A 25,140-nucleotide genomic window follows, 5' to 3' on the forward strand; every position below is an offset into this window, starting at 1 on the left:
ATAGCCCTTTGTATCTTGAAAAAAAAGCTTTTTTATGCCCCCCTTGGAAGAAGAGGGGGTATATTGTTTTGCACATTTTGGTCGGTCCGTCCACCAGATGGTTTCCGGATGATAACTCAAGAACGCTTAGGCCTAGGATATGAAACTCCATAGGTACATTGATCATGACTGGCAGATGACCTCTATTGATTTTCAGGTCACTAGGTCAAAGGTCAAGGTCACTGTGACTCGTAACACTAAAATGGTTTCCGGATGATAACTCAAGAGCGCTTAGGCATAGGATCATGAAACTTCATACGTACATTGATTATGACTGGCAGATGACCCCTATTGATTTTCAGGTCACTAGGTCAAAGGTCAAGGTCACAGTGACTCGTAACAGTAAAATGGTTTCCGGGTGATAACTCAAGAATGCTTACGCCTAGGATCATGAAACTTCATAGGTACATTGATCATGACTGGCAGATTAACCCAATTGAATTTCAGGTCACTAGGTCAAAGGTCAAGGTCACTGTGACTCGAAACAGTAAAATGGTTTCCGGATGATAACTCAAAAATGCTTACGCCTAGGATCATGAAACTTCATAGGTACATTGATCTTGACTGGCAGATGACCCCTATTGATTTTCAGGTCACTAGTTCAAAGGTCAAGGTCACAGTGACTGGAAATAGTAAAATGGTTTCTGGATGATAACTCAAGAATGCTTACGCCTAGGATCATGAAACTTCATAGGTACATTGATCATGACTGGCAGATGTAGGATCATGAAACTTCATAGGAACATTGATCATGACTGGCAGATGACCCCTATTGATTTTCAGGTCACTAGGTCAACGGTCAAGGTCACAGTGACTCGAAACAGAAAAATGGTTTCCGGATGATAACTCAAGAATAATTAGGCCTAGGATGATGAAACTTTATTGGCAAATTGATCATGACTGGCAGATGACCCCTACTGATTTTCAGGTCACTAGGTCAAAAGTCAAGGTCACAGTGACTCGAAATAGTAAAATGGTTTCCGGATGATAACTCAAGAATGCTTACACTTAGGATCATGAAACTTCATAGGTATATTAATCATTACTTGCAGATGACCCCTGTTTATTTTCCTGTCACTAGGTCAAAGGTCAAGGTCACAGTGACTCGAAACAGAAAAATGGTTTCCGGATGATAACTCAAGAATAATTAGGCCTAGGATGATGAAACTTTATTGGCAAATTGATCATGACTGGCAGATGACCCCTACTGATTTTCAGGTCACTAGGTCAAAAGTCAAGGTCACAGTGACTCGAAATAGTAAAATGGTTTCCGGATGATAACTCAAGAATGCTTACACTTAGGATCATGAAACTTCATAGGTATATTAATCATTACTTGCAGATGACCCCTGTTTATTTTCCTGTCACTAGGTCAAAGGTCAAGGTCACAGTGACTCGAAACAGTAAAATGGTTTCGGGGTGATAACTCAAGAATACTTAGGCCTAGGATCATGAAACTTTATAGGTACATTTATCATGACTGGCAGATGACCCCTATTGATTTTCAAATCACTAGGTCAAAGGTCACAGTGGCAAAAAAGTATTCACACAATGGCTGCATCTACAACTGACAGCCCATATGGGGGCATGCATGTTTTACAAACAGCCCTTGTTTATATATGCTTAGAACTTTGAGCTATATCTTGGATGTGCTTTGGCAGATTTCATTGAAACTTTGTATGAGCATTTATATGGCTAAGAGGATGATGCAAGCCAAATGACATTGTATACAATCTGTTAATAACGGAGTTATGGCCCTTTGTATCTTGAAAAAAAAAGCAATATAATATAAACTTACAGCTTTATCTCCATTAACACATGAGCCAGAGCCATGAAACTTGCCATAGCTGTTCTCAATCATCTAGTGGTGCTTCACATTCAACACCCATAATCCTATGGGCTAAGATCAAGACTGTCAAGTTCACACATTGACGTCAAAGTTTACAAATTTGATGAATTAATCATTTTTAGCTCGGTGTTTTCAGAGAAAACCCAGGTATTGTCATTGACAGCTCGTCGTGTCGTCCGCCGTCTGCGGCGTGCTAAAACCTTAACATTTTGTTAAGGTTTTGAACATTGGCTCTTAAATCAAATTGCTTCCACATACAACTTTGAAACTTTATATGTAGATGCACCTTGATGAGTTCTACACACCCATTTTTGGGTCACTAGGTCAAAGGTCAAGGTCACTGTGACCTTAAAAAAATAATTCTGACAAGCATTCATTTATTCAAAACTGCACCGGTAGCCGAGCGTGGCACCCGTTATGCGGTGCTCTTGTTTAGTCATTCCTTTACTATGCAAACCAGAGTGCAATATGGCGGACACGGTTTGGTGACGGTGGGTATTTTCCACATGTTTTGCGGTGAGGTAAATCCTAATGAATATTTATGAAGTGAAATAAACCAATCAGAGGAGGAATTCCCCTTCATGATGATGCAACTTTCGTTAAAATCGGCTTGTAAACAATTGTGTTAGAATGGACCAAAGTCTGTGTGAATTTGTCGGAAACTTAATCGGTATGTATTAATAAAAGTTATATCGTTTAAAAGTACATACTCTAAGCTTTAATTTGATATATTTCATGACCAAATCTGTTCACGTTTACCCCAACGCATTTTTGTTCAAAGTTCAGTGGTTACGAAAATCCCAAAATCTTCTACATAGAATGCGCATTTTTGTTCAAAGTTCAGTGGTTACGAAAATCCCAAAATCTTCTACATAGAATGGCCGCCATTTTGAATTTCCTTCGCTTAGCGAAAAATTAACGAAATATTAACAGAATAAAGCCATATTAAGCAAAAGAAAAACACTACAGTGGGTGTTAATCAATTCATCTAATATATTTCTGTGTTTTCTGTCACTAATTAGTTATTTTCTGTTTGTAAGGACATTTAAATTCTAAACAAATTATGTTTACAGTACTGTATATAATTTCGGATGCGCGTCATTTCAACCAGCGATTTTAAACCATAATATACCAATTAGTTTTGGTAAACTGATTGATTTTGCACGAAACAAATAATTATATACATGTTATTTAAGTATGAAGGATTTTTATGATTAAGTTGTTTCAATATATATGTACAATATTAAATGTGCAGAGGACAGTATTTAGGTCTTTACTACTTTAGATATTTGGTTCTCATTATTTCTCAATTGTGCACATTTTTTTTATGGCAGACTGTTCTTGTTATTTTATTGTAATGTGTGTCTTAATTATGTTTCAGGTGTATTGTAATCCCACAAAACTTCCATGGTCTGGTCTGAAGGGAGGATATGAAGATGGACTCTGGAAACTTCCCAGGCTCTTACTGCCAACAGATTGGTTTACCGTAGGTTTCCACGTATAGCGCGCTCCCGTGTATAGCGCGCAGGCTGTTTTTTAAATGCAAAAATGGAGACAAAAATATTTAAAGACATTAAAACCACCAAATCGGATCGAAAATGGCCGCCATTTTACTATTGCACAATCCAATAATCCGGGGCATTGGAAACTTAATTAAGCATTCAAAAAAGGAAGCGTCATTATGATTAGAAGCATAGGTTGCATAGCACTATACTTTTCTGACAATTTTGTAATTTTTTAGCATAAGGTTAACAGTCCACGTGCATTTCGTGAAAAACGTGAGAAAATAAGAATTAGTGTACATCGTGTGATTTTTCCTCTGGGAAAGCATGGGCATTACCGGTAAATTTGAATGTCGCATGGGAGACAGGGATACAGTTGTTGAGGTACACCACTGTTGAACGTTCAATATTTGTACACCCAAAATGCAATTGCATATCTTCACGTTCTCAAGTGTCAATTAGTGTCTAAAAATGTCAATTAGCGTCTTAACAAGTCGTGGCACATATTACTCAATAACATCTGCCAATTACGAAGTGCAAAATGACCCCCTTTCACATCTACCGTTACCCGCAAAAAGACCTCGTTCGCACCTACCCTTGCCTGCTCTCCGGAATGTCAACAACAATCCCCATCGGAATTCATCAATAAAGAAGTGTAACAACACAAACAAAGAAATGTCCGCAAGTTTATTCAAACAAATTTATTTTTGACCAAAACTTCTTCTCCCGTATTCATTTCTACCAGTAGCGACTTCTTGTTGTTTCGACAATGGCCCCTCAGTCTGTACGATTATTGGGTGGTAGTTTTCTGGAAAAAAACATGGTGGCCATTTTGATCATTTACGATTACACAACATATTTTTTACCAATTTAGCAGCCAGGATAGCGTTGTATAAATGTATAGCGCGCACCAGCTTTTTAATTTGAATTTTGGAGGTAAAACACTGCGCGCTATACGTGGAAACCTACGGTAACTTTGCAAGTAGCAAGTATTGAATGACTATTCAGCCCATAAAGGCAGAACAACTGACCAACAGACTTGTTATTGAGTTAAAAGCTTATGCTAACAAAGACAATCTTCCAATAACAGTACTGATGGAATGGTTGAGACATTTACATCCATCTGATGCAAATGACAGTACACTGTAAAAAAGGGTGAAAAATGCTGGTGAAATAAACATTAAAATGGAAAGAAGAAAGTGAAAGGATTTTTATATTCAATAATTGTATATAATTATATTTTAGTTTTATTAATGTTTATATATATTTGTTTGTGAATTTATTCTGTTATAAAAGGAAAAAGCGTTATTTTCATTATAGATAATCATCCTGTATGTAAACAATTAAGGGACATTTTTACAATTTTGTGCTCAAAGTATTATGTCTATTTGTGTGTATTGGCAATAAATGTATTCTGTTCAACCACATGTTTGTTTGTTTAATGATTTTACTTATATTGACATGTTTAATAGGTTAACTTTTATGTAAAAATTTAAATAGACATAAGCAGTTTGGGAATGACATCAAAGTAACGCGACATACAGTTATTAACTTAAAAAAAAACAACAACGAATAATGACATCATGGTTTTTATAGGAAAAAAATGTTTGCACTTGCAGATAGAGATAATTGGACCTTAAAAATGAAAAGAGCGTGTCATTTAACATATGCATACCAAGTTTCATGAAGATATCTCAATAAATACAATTTTTATAATAATTTACACTAAAATATCATCTGTGTCGGTGCCGCGAATTCCTGCGAAATCAGTCTTCTAGAGACCACAGTTTTCATCAGATCTTTATGAAATTTGGTCAGAATGTTTATCTTGATGAAATCTGGGTTGGGATTGTATTTGGGTCATTGGGGTCAAAATCTAGATCACTAGGTCAAATAATAGAAAAACCTTGTGTAGACAATAGAGGTCACAGTTTTCATCCAATCTTTATGAAATTTGGTCAGAATGTTTATCTTGATGAAATCTGGGTTGGGATTGTATTTAGGTCATCTGTGGTCAAAATCTAGGTCACTAGGTCAAATAATAGAAAAACCTTGTGTAGACAATAGAGGTCACAGAGAGATCATCAGATGTTTATGAAATTTGGTCAGAATGTTTATCTTAATAATATCTGATTTTGGATTGTATATGGGTCATCTGGGGTAAAAAATTAGGTCACCGGGCCAATTCTAGTAAAACCTTGTGTAAATGAAAGAGGTCACAGTTTTCATCATGTCTTAATGAAATTTTGTCAGAATGTATTAATTAATGAAATCTGGCTTGGGATTGTATATGGGTCTGATAGAATTTAAGTTGATGTAGCAAGGTTAGTCAGGTGAGCGATTCAGGGCCATCATGGCCTTCTTGTTTATAGTTCTACAACCATCCATAAACAAAATTTATTTGGCAGGGGATATTAATTCAAAAAATTTGCTTGTTTACATTGCATCAACATAAGCACATACATATTTGGAAGTTTTTTCCAGGTACACATTAAATGATTACTATGCATATAATTATCAATATCCACAATGATTATACACCTGGTTGCAATTGTCAGTCTCTTTGTTTTTTGCTTTGATTTTATTGTTGAGGAGTATACTGTAGGGACCGTTTAGTGTGGTAGGTATTACAAAGCCAAAAAAATGCCAAAATGAAATAATCGATTGATCAGTGGAGGCATTTTGTAAACAACAAAGGGTAGTGTGGTAATTTTGAGTGAGTAGATAATTTAACAAAAATGTGTTTTTAGCTTGGCTGTTTACAGAGAAACCCGAGGAATTGTCATAGCCAGCTAGTCGTCCGCGTCATGCTAAAACCTTAACATAATGTTACGGTTTTGTCACATTGGCTCTAAAATCAAAGTGCTTCCACCTACAACTTTGAAACTTCATATGAAGCAGCACCTTGATGACTTCTACATGCCACACCTTTTTTGGGTCACTAGGTCAAAGGTCAAAGTCACTGTGACCTCTAATATTAAACTTTTACATAGGCTCTTTTCTTCTGACAAGCTTTAATTTATTAAAAAATGCACCCACAGCCGAGAATTGGAACCCGCTATGCTGTGCTCTTGTTTATTTATGATGTTTTGTTAATTTTTTAGCTAGTCAGGGATAAACTACATGAAGTCTTGTGAATGTTAACACTGGTAATACTTTTGATTAAAAGTTAGAAACTTTGTCTTTGTGCTTTTGTCCTCAGTCCTAGGGGAAACACTCCAGGACTTGTCAGTTAAGTTTGAGACTGAGATTTTCCCAGGGACTCATTGTTTTCAAATATGTTAGTCATGGTACTCATTGAAGCAAAATTCTTGATCAATCTCAGGGCAGAAATTTCGCCCAATTTTCAATCTCAAAAAGAATATATTTTTCCCAAATGTCTGTCAATCCCCCACATTATTTTTTTAATAATTAAAACATTCAGTTAGCTGATCCAGCTCAATGAGTTAAACATGAGCAACTTAAACTATTAATATATTTACCTTGCAATTTCTTCCATTTAAGTCCTATGCTGTGTCAGACTCAGTAAATTGAATCGTTGATTATCAGTGGCATTTCATGAATCCTTTCTTACTTTATGATGTCCATTTTTAAATCGATTGTTATTTGTCATTTTTGCAGAGTCACAATTTCTTTTCCATATTGTCGACCATCTTGTTAAAATGATGAAAGAGACAGGTGCGCATTGCAAGGTATAATCATATAGTTCCGACTAAATTCGTGATTAAAAAAAGTTACAGTGATTTTTTTGCTTTTATTTGTTACAGCCCCTGCCATTTGAATAGGGAAAATTAGCGCGATAAACCATGACATTGGGAAAAATAGTGCAATAAACCATTATATTGGAAAAAATTAAGCATTATAGATATGATTATAAGTAACAGAATTAAAATTGTTTTTAAGTGCATGTTCAGGGGGTTTTCTAGCTATTTTGAGAAAAGGAGTCTGGTCAAATTGGGAATGTTTTAATTGATAAAAGTGGCAAATTTGGGAATTATTTATCGACAAAAAGGTCTCAATTAAAGTTATATTTTGTATGATATTAAAATAAAAAGTTGAGATCTAGAGTTAAAAAATCATAAGTCATAAAGGACTTCTTTCTTTATTTTTTTTTTCGAAATTGGGCTTTTTTCTTGGGTAATTTTGGTTAGCTTTTTGGTAAAATTTGTAAATTTTAGCGATTGAGAAGCAGCCAAAAATCAGCGGTGATTTTTAGCAAAAAAAATCACTGAGTTATATCTGTAAAGATCTACTAGTATCCCACTGAAATCTCTTTAAAATTTAGCTTTCAAAAGCCAAAATAATGCAAACTATTCCTTAAGCTAGCGACCAGGCCTCGACACTAACGGTGTCCCGGGAACCCGAGGACACCAGATTTTGGCGAGGGTCACCAATTCTTTCAAGCTGGGTGATCCTCCGGGAACCCTAAATTGATAGAATCACTTCGTTTTGATTGACCATTTAAATACAGACTGGTTTTCAATATTTTTCTATTTGTTTCAATGAATGTGTTCGCAATTTGAACAATAAACAAAAATCGGTCTGCACCAGAGCATGAGACATCCCTTGGCCTTATTGTTATTGAAGCGCACATGGTAGCTGGCCAATCAGAATTGAGTTTGCTCACACATAATATTGGGTCATTCATGCGCAGACACTGAAAACTTGGAATACACAGTTGATATTGTCGTCCGCCAAGAATATAGCGGCCGATGGCAAACGTGTATTTAAAGATAAGCAAATGAAAAGAAGCGTAACAATAAATAAATTATTTCTAAGCTGATCACTTTACACCTTTCTGCCGACTATCGATATGAATTAAAGGATGATAATAAGACAATTAATTCTATGTTGATGATGTAACACCTTTCTGCCGATTATCGTTTGAAATTTAAAGGTGATAATTAAATTGTTTTTTACCCACAAAATATGCGATTGTAAAGGAATATGTCAACCAAATTGTATATTTGCTAGGTTACTGGTTTTCATTTTCAGCAGTCAAACGATATGCACATTTTTCGGACTGTCGTTTTCAGATACATTAGTTTTCGTTGATTATATTTTATTTTTTCAAGTTCTTTGTAAAAAAATTTAGAATGACGAAATCATATGCGGTGATACAGACGGTGTGGTTTATAATATTTTGAATTGTATTCACTGCTAAAGATGATAATGCTGAAGATGATTATGACAAAGATGATGATGATGTTGATGAAAGACATGATATCCAAAGTTTACAAAACAAGGCTTTTAAGCTATTAATGGGTCTACTTTAAAGGGCAACTGAATTGAATATTGGAAATAAAAATGGTTACTAGTACACCCCCGGAAACCCGATATGCTGTGAGAAGTTGGATGTGCTAGGAGAAGTTGCCAATAGATTTCGATGAATTTCGGTAGGGTAAGTAAATCCAGTTCTATAATTGTTTAAATGCATTTTTAACTAAAATATATTTTGGTGTTTGCAAAGGAGGTATTACAATGTATGTTAGAAAAATTCTGGTTATTAATATTCAGGATTTATTGAAATATGGCTATTTGAAGTCGACAATGCAGGGATTTGTCCCATATTTAGCACTTTATTTACAAATTTCTTTAAAGGTATGCCAGTGAAAAAGTGTTTGCTCCGACAATTATATTAACCAATGTTCCAGTAACATATCCGCCAGGGTTTCTTAAAAAATTTGCATTGGTGGAAAAATTCGACTTTACATTTAACATGTTATGCTATGCTGTTAAAATTTAATGTTTACATTTTCCTTTCCCAATGTCTTATCATTTCGGATTAATAATACATTCATACTCAATGTGACTTTTAAATTTTTGTTTGTTGTAGTAACCTTAAATTTTTTAATCCATCCAAATTTATCTGTGATATGACGATCATAATTGATACATTTGTGTCCATTGATCTGAATCTCAGTATTATATTTCAGTATTATATTTCATGTATTTATTATTAATAGCATAGTATTTAGTATTAATTTATTACTAGTGCCTCTCTATGTCGTGCCACCAACAATCAAGGACCACAATGAAAATAAATGTTTACATTTTGCATATATCATTACCAAAAATTTACCATACATGGTAATACCTCCTTTGCATACACCAAAATATATTTTAATTCAAAAATGCCTTTAAACAATTATAGAACTGGATTTATTTACCCTACTGTAATTCATCGAAATCTATCGGCAACTTCTCCTAGCACATCCAACTTCTCACAGCATATCGGGTTTCCGGGTGTGTAGTATGCTTCTTGTACTTATTTGCCCTTACGCTGTGCGTCGAAACAGGAGGGAACCCTAGTTTGGGTGAGGGTCACCAAAAGTTGAAAGTAGGGTTCCCTCTGGGAATCCTGTCAAAAAAGTTAGCGTCAAGGCCTGGCGACCATGTGACACAAACAACTGAATTCAATAAAAGGCAGAGTATTTCGAACATTAATTTTCCAAAAGTCTGTATGATTCGAAAGTATGTTTATGGTCTTACAGCGCCTGAATTGTAGACAAAACAAAATACTCAGAGAATTGATTGTCCAAAAGAATTTACTTATGGCTACAGAAATGTACTGGTCAAATTGTGTGACAAACGGTTTTATTTTTCGGCCCAATCCACACACTGAAATTAATTTCCTTGTTCAATTTCAATTTTGTTTGGCATAAACCGAAGGGCCAATCCAATCTAAAACACTGATGATCATCATTTTTAAAGTCAGAATTGTATAAATGCGCGAGTGATAATCATTAACGTTAATTTGTTTGGCTGAATATGCTATTTGTGAATAACCTGTTTTCACTATCAACAGATAGTTTCAAAGTTGTGTGGCAGTCTGTTGAGTTTATTATACCTACTGCACTAATCAGTCCATACATGTACTATTTCATGATAAAATTTCATGCTTAATATTGTCAAAACATTTATTTGCACACTTTAAGCATTTCAACAAATTATTATTGAATAAATTTCACACAATTGTAAATGTTAAGTTGCATTCTCAAAAGACCATTTTTATTCCCACGCTCCGAATTGAAGCGGGTGGATTATGTGGTTATTTCCGGCGTCTGTCCATTCATCCGTCCGTCCTGGTCACTATCTCCTCCTGCACTATTAGCACTAGAACCTTAAAACTAATATACATGGTTAACTATGAGCATATGTGGGAAAGTGCACTATTTGGAATTTTTATCTGACCCCTTGATCAAAAGCTGCGGCGTGGAGATAACGCGTCAGCCGCGGCCGCGCCATTTCTAGTTAAATGGGTAATCCAAACAAACTCTTCTGAATGTTAATGTTAACTTGAGGTTATCAAATTCAAGCTTCAAATAAACAAAGCTCAGGTATTTCGTGTTGATCCTTTGTCGTGATAAAAAGCATGCAAAAATTAAGCGGCATGTAGATTGTTACGCCATTTGCATAAAAAGCGTGCATATGTTTGATTTTTGTAAATAACCTTTGTAGCGTGAGAACATTGAAAGCTTTTAATTTCGGTTAAAAATTAATTAAAAAATAAAGATCTAAAAAACCTACATGCCAACCGATTTTTTTTCAACATTTGACAGGAAACATACATATTATTTTGGTGTGTCTACAACTGCCCTTTCAGTCTGCAACAGAATATAGTGTAGTATTCTGTAAAAACAAACATGGGTTTCTATTATCATATGAATATACAGATGCACAAAGAAACTGTCACTAATTAAGACCTATTTGTTGGCACATATTTTACAATTTCAAGCATTTTAAATAAACATACCCTGATGTGACTTGCATCATGCCCAGACGTTTTTATTATTATAAAGATGGTACAATAAATAAATGTGACGTGTAGTAGTCTCTGTAGAATTGGAAAACTAACCCATATGTATTAAAAATCATTTACTAGGAATGACAAATAACTAATTTTTATACGCCCGTATAAAATACGGGACGTATTATGTGAAACCCCTTGGCGGGCGGGCGGGCGGCAGGCGGGCGGCGGGCGGAAGGCATCACTTTGTCCGGACTCTAATTCAAATTGTATTCATCCGATCTTCACCAAACTTGGTCAGCAGTTGCATCTAGTTGATATCTAGGCCAAGTTCGAATATGGGTCATGCCGGGTCAAAAACTAGGTCATAGGGTCAATAAGTGCATTTTCAAAGGGGCCACTTTGTCCGGACTCTATTTCAAATTGTATTCATCCGATCTTCACCAAACTTGGTCAGCAGTTGCATCTAGTTGATATATAGGCCAAGTTCGAATATGGGTCATGCCGGGTCAAAAACTAGGTCATAGGGTCAATTAGTGCATTTTCAACGGCGCCACTTTGTCCGGACTCTAATTCAAATTGTATTCATCCGATCTTCACCAAACTTGGTCAGTAGTTGCATCTAGTTGATATCTAGGTCAAGTCCGAATATGGGTCATGCTGGGTCAAAAACTAGGTCATAGGGTCAATTAGTGCATTTTACTTTGTCCGGACTCTAATTCAAATTGTATAAATCTTATCTTCACCAAACTTGGTCAGTAGTTGCATCTATCACTGGTTTGATCCCCACTCTGCGTTCTTTAGATCTCCCTTAAAGACACCTCATTTACATTTATCATCCGCTGAACACTTATCGAACTTGATAGCAATAAAAACTGCTATAAGCATCTTATAAAGGTGAATTACAGACAGCCTTGGTATTCATGCTGATATAAAATGTAAAAGCAAACAGTATTTAAACATTCAAACCAAATATTTATTTCAGTTTTTAGGGAACTAATTTCAAGATAAGTAATATCAGTACAGGAAATACTGCCATTCTATACCTATGTAGGTCTAAACAATTATGATTTAAATATTGTGTTTTAGAGAACAAATGAGACTAAGTGTACACTTATTGATATCAATGCATATATATGAATATATCAGTTATATAAGTTGTTGTTGTTTTTTTTGCTTATTTCCAAAACAAATACATCAATCATCAGTGTATCATCTCCAATGGCACACGAATGGGGCGTATATTGCTCCGTCATGCGGCGCTCTTGTTTCAATTTGAAATTTACTAAATTTGATAGTGAAGTTGATATAAATTGGCTGATTTAATTGTTTTTATGACCCCGGATCGAATGATCAGGGGTATATTGTTTTTGGCCTGTCTGTCTGTCTGTCATTCTGTCCCAAAACTTTAACCTAAAACTTTAACCCTGGTTAAAGTTTTGCGATAACTTTTGCAATATTGAAGATAGCAACTTGATACATGGCATGCATGTGTATCTCATGGAGCTGCCCATTTTGAGTGGTGAAAGGTCAAGGTCATCCTTCAAGGTCAAAGGTTAAATATATGGCTTCAAAGTGGCGCAATAGGGGGTATTGTGTTTCTGACAAACACATCTCTTGTTATAACAAAAAGTACAAAAACACAGAAAGAAAGTCTTAATGTGTATTTGGAAATATGTATTTGTTGCATATGTTTATCCATTGATTAACCTAGTGCTGTGTTTCTACTTTTAGGTAGCAGTAGAAGGTAACATTGGCAGTGGCAAGTCAACTTGTCTGGAATATTTTCGCAAACAAAAAGAAGTTGAGGTGAATTTTACTTATTTAAGTAATGGGATTCAAGGTACCATCAACTACATATATGAACTGCACGTCAAATACTTGGTGCAATACCTCTTTCTTCATAGTGAAAACAAAATAATATTTTTGTTGAAACTATGATGACTTTTGAGTTTAAGAATACATTAAGTGTATATAATTACTACATGTAACAAGCCATACTTTTAATGGCAGACATTTTATGGTTACTCATGAAGAGCAGCTATCTCAATTGAATAAAATAAACCCATATTCATTATGGTAAACTTTTTTATGAAAAACATTTGTTGTCTGTCAGCTTCCGTTGAGAAGACGTATTTTTATTACTGTTCCTGCATTATACAGTACATGCACTGTGTACTTAAACAAAAATGCCTGTCCGCGGTGTTCACTTTTCCCAATGGGTGACATTTTGCTGGGGACGGACACGCTACTGACGGCGCTGTTCGGCGAACACCCAAATTCGCCGCAATTGCACGCTTTCGTTTACGGGAACACCCGTTATCACCGCGATGCTGCGCAGCCACTGTAAACACCTGTCAGCGATTGTCAGCCACGCGTTTTAAATGTTAATGTACAAAAGAAAATCATATATACTACATGTTGATATTAAATGTAAGTGCACATGTATGCGTACGTAAAGTCGTACAGTAGGTAAAGTCGGAAACGTAAATAAAGCGTTTAGATGGTCAATACTTATTCATTAACTCTTATGGTGTTAATCAATGCAATTGCCCTTTTTAACAAGAAATATCAAGTTTCAAAGAAGCCAAGTGAGTATTAAATCATTTATTTCCGACTTTAAATACTGTCGGAATTAACGTACTGCACCAGTATGTTATGGCACTTGTGAGCAGTCTGTATACAATACAATAATTATTTCAATAATGAAGGAACTGAAACAGTGTAATGGTTACGATCAAGCGTGTTTAAATTATATTTTTATGCTCCCCCAAAAACTTTTGGGGGGAGCATATAGTCATCGCTTCGTCTGTCTGTCCGTCCATTCACAATTTTTGTCCGGGCTATTTCTCAGCAACAAATGACCGGAATTCAATGAAAATTTATGGGAAGCTTAACTACCAAGAGATGTGCATATTATCAGCGGGTTCTGGTCGGATGATTTTTCACAGAGTTATGGCCCTTTGAAATTTTCCATTAACTGTACATGTAGTGCAATTCTTGTCTGGGCTATTTTTCATCAATTAATGACCAGAATTCAATTAAACTGTATGGGAAGCATCACTACCAAGAGGAGATGTGCATATTATCAGCTGGTTCTGGTGGGATTATTTTTCAGAGTTATGGCCCTTTGAAATTTTCTATAAACTGTACATATAGTGCAATTCTTGTCTGGGCTATTTCTCCCCAACTACTGACTTATACAATGAAGCTTTATGGGAAGCTTTACTACCTTGAGGAGATGTGCATGTTATTAGTGGGTTCTTGTTAGATGATTTATTTAGAGAGTTATGGCCCTTTGAAATTTTTAAGTTGCTAAACCATCCATCGTATTATTTTATCCAAAGTTATGCCCCTCAAGACGTTTCCTTTTATCTGAATATATAGTGCAATATTGTGACAAAAAAAACTTTGGGAAGCATCACCCGTCTCCGACGGTTTCTTGTATTAAGAGGAAATGTCAATGCCAAATAATTCGCAATATACCCCGGTACTTTAGTTGAAATTCACAACGAAACTTTTAATGAAAATTAAATGATCTCAATGTTGTACTCGCTACAAAATTTTTATTTACAAATAAATACACCCACGCCAATTTTCGCGCGCTTTTTATCAGGACAAATAAATTTATTTATTTCACGTAAAAGTTGTAACCGAATATAGGTTTACACGACGCGTGCAAACCCTGTCAGTTGATTTACGCATAGTGCAATACAACTGTCCTGATTGGGCGCTTATTTCATCAAATCTTTAAATAGAATCATAGTCCGAAATTCATTTGATACTTTCGAAAATTGCGAGCGTGTTTATGAGATTCTCGACCACTCTAAATTGGAAATTGGGTTTATATGGGGTTATCGAGTAATGGATAAAGATGGGAGAAGTTGCAAGTATGCGATTGAGACAGTTGACACGTATGTATCGGGGAATCCAGAGACTCGGGATAATACGATTACTACAATCAGTTATGAGTTCTCCGTGGCTTCAAACTGTTAATTTCATAATCAAACACGCAATTAACACTCCTCCAGGTACGGTATCCTACAGCTAGGTGCGAACACTGTTTTCTTTTATACGCTGCGTTTAAAAAGACAGAAAACACTGTCATGGGCATGGGTGTGAAAAACATTATTCATTATCACTTTTAAATGAAAAGGATCAATACAATAGGTTTATGTTCAATTATTCTATTTTTAGCGAACACGATGAACACCGTGGTAGATATTATGGGTCCGCGGTGTTCGCCTTATGGCAAACGGCCCATGCAACATTTGATCTGAACACCCATCGCGGGGTTCATATTGGTAAGCGAACACAGTGAGATGAACACGGCGGCGAGTGGCGTTTGTTTAAGTACATGGTGCCTGTACTGTAATAAGCTAGTACTTTACTGTATTTAGAAGGTAAAGATAATTATATTCTGATACATAGCATACTTATATGTTCTTGAATTACACTCAATTTCAAACCTGCCACAATAGAATGATGTTTATTTTCACCAGTAATTATGTGATTTGGAGTGGCTGCTTTTCGTTTTTCTCTGAAGTAAGGAAGTTTGCCAAAGACTTGCATGTTGATGGATGCTCACTTTTTTCCAGGTCATACCAGAACCAGTATTCAAGTGGAAAGATGTAAAGGGTTACAACACATTGGTATATGAAGAAAATAGTAATTTCCCATGAATAATTACACCCCCATTACCATTGGTAATGGGGGCTATATAGGAGTCACTTTGTTGGTCTGTCTGTCTGTCCCGAAATCTTGTCCGGGCAATAACAATGTTGTTCATTGATGAGATTTTAAAATCATTTGGCACATTTGTTCACCATCTTTGGACGGTGTGTCGCGCGAAAGAATTACATCGATATCTCAAAGGTCAAGGTCACACTTTGAGATCAAAGGTAAACTATGGCCATAAATTAGCTTGTCCGTGCCTTAACTATGTTGTTCATTGTGAGATTTTAAAATTATTTGTTCACTGTCATTGGACGGTGTGTTGCACGAAAGAATTATGTTGATATCTCCAAGGTCAAGGTCACACTTTGAGTTCAAAGGTAAACAATGGCCATCAATGATCATGGCATAATAATTCTTAAAAATTGCCATAAATTAGATTGTCTTGTTTGTGAAGACAGCATGCAATATAGTCTGTGTCAATGCAGTACGTTGGGGTATACGTCACGTCTGTGACAAAGCTCTAGTTTGTGCTGTGCTCATCTTCAATTAACTAAAGTTTCATCACAGTAACTTGCGGGCGGGATCACAAAATTACAGCTCCTGCTAAAAAATTTGAAGCAAGTAAAGTTGAGGTATAAAGCGAATACTAATACTTAATTAAAGCTGATCAGTTTCTCAATGAAATTTCTGAAAAGTGATCGAAGTGATTAAAAAATAAAAAACAAATTAAAAAGGGTAAAAAATATCGATAAAGACCTGTTTTCAGCATGGACAATGCCATCTTGATCGTCACGTTATTAACCCCTCTGAGTAAGACTGTGCCCAAATACTCTTTGGATGTAGGTATTGTGCTGATATTTGGTGTGAGCTTACCTACTAGCAAGATTTGAGATGTGCACAATTATTATAATTATATGAGATTAAATTGTTTAATGTTGAAGAGCTGATTTCATGGCATTGTCGAGTTTCAGTCTGACATTTCTACACAACATTAATACATCCATCACAGATAAATGTTACTGAGACCTGTTTGTGGGCATATTTTGTGACAAGTTGGTTTTCTTGTTCTATTATAAGTAGGGCTGTCACAATTCACCGGTATACCGGTATATCGCGGTGCATGTCGTGAAAAAAATCGCACCGCGGTACGGCGTTGCCGCACCGGTTTTTTAAATATTATTATATTAGCACAGATATAAATACATTACATAATTATTTTGATATAGATATCGTTTTGAAAAATGTAGAAGCGGTTCAAAAGGGCTAAATAAATAATCCGTTAATATCCAGGTCAAGCAAGCGCTTCCACTTGTAGATGTTTAACTTTCACGTTTAAAATACGGCGATTTATGGGTCCGTACCTTTTTTGGAATTAGGGACAGATTTCCTTTGCAAATAAGTTCATAATTATCCAAAAGATGTTTATTTTCTTTCTTATTTTCTTTCTTTAGTGTATCGATCGTTCAAAGCATGGCACTTCCGAATCATGTTATCTTAAGATTCTGAAAGTCGAGGAAGAGTCAGAACGCTACGGATTTTCAATACTGGGCCCGCTGACTCCGCATTTTGAACATGCCCTTGAAGCGTTTGATTTACACAGATCGTAGTCACAGCTATTGTAAACAACATGGCGCACATTTTAGAAAAAGACGCGAACAATAACAATGACTACTTCTATCAAGTTTATTACAGTTTCTTTTACAGTTTCTAGTCATACTATGATACCAGTGTTTTCTGATTATTGAGTTTAATAAAGTTTGTTAAACTTGTTATTCTGCTGTTTTCTTCACAGATACATATTCTGTAAAATATCGCGGTACGTACCGCGATACAGTGTTGCCGTACCACGACATACCGCGGTACGCTCACGGCGTATCGTGACAGCCCTAATTATAAGCCTTGACGGTCAAAAATGCAATCCCACCCTAGGGCTACATTAAAGCTACCTAGAAACAAAATTTTGGCACAGTATCTCCATCCAAACTAAAGTAACAATAACCCTACTGGCCACAAAACAATGCCTTGTTAGATCAGCCTTTAACACATACAATTTTAAGCACAACATCTCCATCATAAGAGACAGAATTGAAGGCAAACGTTAAATATATATTTTTAGCAACAGTGAACTTGACCCAACTGGCCCTCAATTCAAACCCATGTCAGCTAGAAATAGTAGTTGTTGCACATAAACATCTGAATTTTCTAGTACACAAATTACAATTAGGGGCATAATTCTGCTAAATTGCAGCTCAGAGCTATAGTCCTTGCTTAGTTACCTCACATTATGAGCCCAAAGACGTGTGTCAGGTTTCAATTGAACATCAAATATGTAATGGTTACAGAGATATGTACTGAGCGTTTGACACTAACTAATCAGTGTAACGAGTAATTTGGACTACCTATATTAGAAATTTAGGAGTCTTAAAGACTTCATGGAGTCCACATATGTTTTAGCGTATTTCATCATGTAAATCTATGAAAGTTTGTAGTTCTGCTGTTTAATATTGGTTGTCGTTTATTATCTCACATTGCAAAATTATTTAACCCATTCGCGTAGTATTTAAGTTAAATATTGTAAGTTTAAAAACAAGAGATGTGTTTGTCAGAAACACAATTCCCCCTAATGTGCCGCTTTGAATATTTTTTTTGACCTTTGACATTGAAGGATAACCTTGACCTTTCACCACTCAAAATGTGCAGTTCCATGAGATACACATGCATGCCAAATATAAAGTTGCTACGTTCAATATTGCAAAGTTATGAAGAAGGTTAAAGTTTTGGTTAAAGTTTTTGAATTATTTTTTTTTACCTTTGACATTGAAGGATGACCTTGACCTTTCAACACTCAAAATGTGCAGCTCCATGAGATACACATGCATCAGGGTTTTTTTTGGCCCGATTTTATAGCCGAAATTCGGCTATGTTCCCAATCACAAAAAGTATACTTTTTTCCCAAAATGTGGCAAAAAATTCCCAATTAAAAAAAAGAAAAAAATTTTTTTTTTTTTTTTTAGAAAGAAGTGTCTAATGCGTATTTTATCTCAATTTTAATTCAATTACATCTAACAAAGTATTATATGATTTTGTTCTTTTAATTTGAATGATTATAAAAAGTTATGTAAAATTTAGGTTTTCCCTAATCAGTGGACTTTTCGTATGGAAAAAAAAGGCTAATGAATTTATTTTCCCAATTTCATGAAAATGCCGATAAAATTCCCAATTTCAAAGCCATGGGCTATCTTCCCAAAAAATGGAGAAAAAAACCCTGTGCATGCCAAATATCAAATTGCTATGTTGAATTTTGCAAAAGTTATGAAGAAGGTTAAAGTTTTGGAACACACACACACACATACAATGACAGACAGGCCAAAACAATATATCCCCCAATTTTTCGATCCGGGGGCATAAAAAGTATTTTCTATTATGCATTTAAATACTTGCTTATTGAACCTTGTGATAAGGGTACTTAACCATAACCAAACCAAAACCATTTTGTTTTGTGTCATTGTTAATGAATCACATCATATGGGTGTAACAGCCTTTCATTGCGTTTACATATGCTTATATATTTTCTCACAAATATTTCTAAAAATGTTTTAATTTAAACAATCAGATAAAGAAATGAACTACGAAAGTTTAACCAAAATTAAAAGGTCTAAATGTTTTATGCGCTTCAAAGTTGCTATGCAAAAATCAATTCACCCATGTTAAATAAGTGAATTTGTACATATGTATTTATTTATTTTTTGCACTTTTTAACAGGGTAAAGGATCAACACGAAATACATGCGCACTGTTGATTTCAAGCTAAAATATGTTAACATCATAATTTTCATTTGAAAATTCAACAAAATATCTACAGTTGTGAGTAATTATTACAATTATAATATGTAAAATCGCTTTACATGTTGATTGAATTTTTTTTTTTAATAATGCATGAAAAGAACAATTTCCCCGAGTATAATACATTAGTCTTTTAAGTAATTGGCCATTAGTTTATAATGTAGGAGTACACTTTAAGGACTGATTAATTAGGTAGGTATAACAAATCCAACAAATTGCAATAAACCACAGAAGAAATTGATTGATAGTGACACGCGGTATTCACAGACGACGGATGCAGATCTGTTGAGTGTTCCCATTATCAGTGCCTTATTGAACAAATAAGGGCCATTAAATGTGCGTTGTGTAAACTATAAAGGGTATTGTGATCATTTTTTGTTCCCTACTGGTTTCATTGGAGGGGACTTATGGTTTGCGCTGTGTGTGTCTGTCACACTTTTCTGGATCCTGCAATAACTTTAAAAGTTCTTAATATATTTTTATGAAACTTGAAACATGGATAGATGGCAAAATGTACATTATGCAAGTCATTTCATTTTGTTCCTACATCAAAAATTATGGTTGCTATGGCAACAAATAGACTAGAAATACTGCTGAAAATGGTGGTTTTCTGGATCCTGCGATAACTTTAAAAGTTCTTAATATTTTTAGCTCACCTGATTGCGCAGGTGAGCTTTTGTGACCGGTCTTTGTCCGTCGTATGTCCGTCCGTCCGTAAACATTTGCTCGTAAACACTCTAAAGGCCACATTTCTTGTCTATCTTCATGAAACTTGGTCGGAAGCTTTGTCCCAATGAAATCTCGGCCGAGTTCGAAACTGGGTTGTGCAGGGTCAAAAACTAGGTCACTAGGTAAAAAAAGAAAGAAAAACCTTGTAAACACTGAAGAAGTCACAATTCATGCCCAATCTTCATGTAACTTTGTCGAAACGTTTGTCTTAATGATATCTTGGTCGAGTATAAAAGTGGTTCCGATCCATTGAAAAACATGGCCGCCAGTGGGCGGGGCAGTTTTCCTTATTTGGCTATTGAGAAACCTTGTAAACACTCTAGAAGTCACAATTTTTGCCCAATCATCATGAAAGTTGGTCAAAACATTGGTTTTATTGATATCTCAGACGAGTTTGAAAATGGATGTGATTGGTGAAAAAAACATGGCCAAAGGGTGGGGCATTTTTCTCTATATGTATGAAGTGAAAACATGTAAACACAGTAGAAGTCGCATTTTTGGCCCAATTTTCATGAAATTTGCTCAGAACATTTGTTTCCTTGATACAAGAGTTGAGTACAAAAATGGTTCCGGTCAGTTGTATAATATGGCTGCTGGGAGGGGGGGGGGGGCAGTTTTCTCATTATGCCCCCCCCCCCTTTCGAAGAAAAGGGAGTATATTGTTTTGCTCATGTCTGTCCGTCCACCAGATGGTTTCCGGATGATAACTCAAGAGTGCTTATGCCAAGGATCATGAAATTTCATAGGTACATTGATCATGACTCGCAGATAACCCCTAATGATTTTCAGGTCACTAGGTCAAAGGTCAAGGTCATGATGACCCGAAATAGTAAAATGGTTTCTGGATGATAACTCAAGAACACTTATGCCTAGGATCATGAAATTGCATTGATACATTGATCATGACTCGCAGATGACCCCTATTTATTTTCAGGTCACTAGGTCAAAGGTCAAGGTCACGGTGACCCAAAGCAGTAAAATGGTTTCAGGATGATAATTCAAGAACGCTTATGCCCAGGATCATGAAATTAAATAGATACATTGATCATGACTCGCAGATAACCCCTATTGATTTTCAGGTCACTAGGTCAAAGGTCAAGGTCACGATGACCCGAAATAGTAAAAAGGTTTCCTGATGATAACTCAAGAACGCTTTGGCCTAGGATCATTAAACTTCATAGGTACATTGATCATAACTTGTAGATGACCCCTATTGATTTTCAGGTCACTAGGTCAAAGGTCAAGGTAATGATTACCCGAAATAGTAAAATGGTTTCCAAATGATAACTCAAGATTGATTAGGCCTAGGATCATGAAACTTCATAGGTACAATGATCATGACTCGCAGATAACTCAAGAACGCTTATGCCTAGGATCATGAAACTTCATAGATACATTGATCATGACTCGAAGATAACCCCTATCGATTTTCAGGTCACTAGGTCAAAGGTCAAGGTCACGATGACCCGAAATAGTAAAATGGTTTCCGGATGATGACTCAAGAACGCTTAGGCCTAGGATACTTCATAGGTACAATGATCATAACTCGTAGATGACCCCTATTGATTTTCAGGTCACTAGGTGAAAAGTCAAGGTCACGATGACCCGAAATAGTAAAATGGTTTCCGAATGAGTAACTCGAGAATGCTTAGGCCTAGGATCATGAAACTTCATAGATACATTGATCATGACTTGTAGATGACCCCCATTGATTTTCAGGTCACTAGGTCAGAGGTCACAGTGACCCGAAATAGTAAAATGGTTTCCAGAAGATAACTCAAGAACACTTAAGCCTAGGATCATGAAACTTCATACGTACATTGATCATGACTCGAAGATGACTCCTATTGATTTTCAGGTCACTAGGTGAAAGGTCAAGGTCACGATGACCCGAAATAGTAAAATGGTTTCCGAATGAGTACTCGAGAACGCTTAGGCCTAGGATCATGAAATTTCATAGGTACATTGATCATGACTTGTAGATGACCCCTATTGATTTTTAGGTCATTAGGTCAAAGGTCAAGGTCGTGGTGACCCGAAATAGTAAAATGGTTTCCAGATGATAACTCAAGAATGCTTATGCCTAGGATCATGAAACTTTATAGGTATGTTGATCATGACTCGAAGATGACCCCTATTGATTTTCAGGTCACTAGGTCAAAGGTCAAGGTCATGATGACCCGAAATAGTAAAATGGTTTCTGAATGATAACTCGAGAACGCTTAGGCCTAGGATCATGAAACTTCATAGGTACATTGATCATGACTTGTAGATGACCCCTATTGATTTTCAGGTCACTAGATCAAAGGTCACAGTGACCCGAAATAGTAAAATGGTTTCCAGATGATAACTCAAGAACACTTAAGCCAAGGATCATGAAACTTCATAGGTACAATGATCATGACTCGCAGATGCCCCCTATTGATTTTCAAGGCACTAGGTTAAAGGTCATTGTCACTGTGACCTGAAATAGTAAAATGGTTTCTGGATGATGCCACAAGAACGCTTATGCCTAGGATCATGAAACTTCATAGGTATATTAACAGACCTGTTTACTTCTACGGATTCGCCGTAGTTACTACGGATTATTTGGCTAAACTATGCACTACGGACTTGTACTGAAAAACTACGGATCCATCTATCAAAATGGTCAAATTTCAGTTTTTAATCGTACTTTCGCTTATTTTCGGTCTTTGCGGGTAATTTATCAATCATAATCATTTTGGCGCTTGCGTAGTAAGAAACGTTAAAATTCAAGCCACCCGGGGAACGAGTGCTGATCGAGCTTGTCGAGTCGTCACCGAACAACAACTGACTTGCGTATTGGTTCGCAAATTTAGCCGAATATATACGATTTTACTTTGCTATCCAGTATACACATCTCTCTCTCTATTGCGGAGAATACCGACGAAAGTCGATGTTTCGGGATTGAGCATGCCTGTTTTTACACATGTCCAAGATGGCAGCAAGCAGACAAGTAATTGTGATTAACGGCGAAAATAATAAATACCATTCAAATTAACAACGGCTATCATATGGTCATTAGGGAATAATGTAATGCGTGTGTCAATTCACGCAAAATACTACGTTTGAGATAAAAATAAAATATTTATCAGAAATATATGCACCGTGAATGTGCGTCACGGAAACAAGTGTTGTAAAATTGTAGTTCAGTCTACTCACAAAGTTAAAGCATTTATTATAATGAGTATCGTTCGCAAAAGGAAAGAGACAAACATGATTTGAGTTATATGTTAGTGGATCTATGTATACTAAGATTTATATGCATATTCTGCTATATTATGTTTGTTACGCTGTACTGTTTAATGAAATAGCATGGAACCACAGGAGTTTGAAATTCTATCAATATAGCTAATCTAATTGCTAAATAAACATTTTTACCCCTATATAGTAGTCTTTATACTATATAGGGGTATAAAAAAAATTATTTAGCAATTTGATTATCTATATTGATAGAATTTCAAACTCCTGTGATTGAACTGAGGTTGTCAAGTGCAAGATATTGAAAGGTAAACAAATAAAATATATTGTTTTAACTCCATTTAATACATTATTAACACAACAAGAACACTAAAGGGTGTTTGTCAATATTTGTTTATGTTTTCCCCTTATGATATTTAATTTTAAAAAATACTGAATTAAATTAATAGCTACTCTTAAAGAGCTTATGATCAAATGGTGTATTTAAGAATCTATAGATTATTGTAAGTTTAATATGCATGTGGATGGATATTAATTAAATATTGTCTTCATTGTAAAAAGACATTAAAGCAGCACTTTATAATATAAAAATGCTGTCAAACATGCACTTAAAAACAATTTTAATTCTGTTACTTATAATCATATTTATAATGCTTAATGTTTCCCAATTTCATGGTTTATCGCGCTATTTTTTCAAATTTCATGGTTTATCGCGCCATTTTTCCCAAACCAAATGGCAAAGGCTGTAACAAATAAAAGCAAATAAAATCACTTAACAGATTTAATTATTAGCAAGTAAATTCATCTAATGCTTTATGTACCGTTAAACTGATATGGTGTTTTAATGCTCAAAATGATTGAAAAGGTTAAAACTACTGACAACAGCCCAAAACTACTGAGAGATTCCCTCCATACTACTGAGAAGCAATCGGTAGGGTAAATAGGTCTGTATTAATTATGACTCGCAGATGACCCCTATTGATTATCAGATCACTAGGTCAAAGGTCAAGGTCACTGTGGCAAAAAACGTATTCACACAATGGCTGTCAAGGTCATGGTGACTCAACTTAGAAAAATGGTTTCCGGATAATACTCAAGAATGCTTACGCCTAGGATCATGAAACTTCATAGGTACATTGATCATGACTTGTAGATGAAATAATGATGAAACGTGACCAGGATGTTTGTCCGGACAATATCTAGGCCAAGTTCGACATTTGGTAAAGATTGAATGAACCAACTCCTCTCAGGTGAGCGAACTAGTCAAAAATTGTGGTTGCTATGGCCACCAAAAAAAATATTTAAAAAATAAAAAAATCTGAAAATGGTGGAATTTCTGACAATGGTGGATCCGGTAGGGGCCATATTGCTTGACAATAGCCTTGTTTATTTTTGATAAAAGCTAGTTTACTACAGGAAAAATATCAAAGAAAAAAACACAACAACAATCGAGTTGATTTGGAATTCGAGAGTTTTTATTATTTAAACATGCTTGGACTGCAACACGGAACCCAAATAATTTTTTTTGGA

At 35.5% G+C, this 25,140-nt stretch overlaps 1 protein-coding gene across 2 annotated transcripts in view; it reads left to right on the plus strand.

Annotated features, from left to right (window-relative positions):
• Window positions 1-25,140, plus strand: part of LOC127882073 (thymidine kinase 2, mitochondrial-like) — a 66,665-nt gene that overhangs the window by 12,807 nt on the left and 28,718 nt on the right. Inside the window, exons 3-4 of one of the 2 annotated variants that reach the window (XM_052430498.1) lie at window positions 12,875-12,949; window positions 15,739-15,792. The exons of the other annotated variant lie outside the window; for it this stretch is intronic. Of the exons in view, the coding sequence (XP_052286458.1) occupies window positions 12,875-12,949; window positions 15,739-15,792 (129 nt within the window). The remainder of the gene's footprint in view (window positions 1-12,874; window positions 12,950-15,738; window positions 15,793-25,140) is intronic. 2 annotated transcript variants of the gene reach the window in all.

The sequence above is a fragment of the Dreissena polymorpha genome, chromosome 5 (genome assembly GCF_020536995.1).
Source record: "Dreissena polymorpha isolate Duluth1 chromosome 5, UMN_Dpol_1.0, whole genome shotgun sequence".
NCBI lineage: Eukaryota > Metazoa > Mollusca > Bivalvia > Myida > Dreissenidae > Dreissena > Dreissena polymorpha.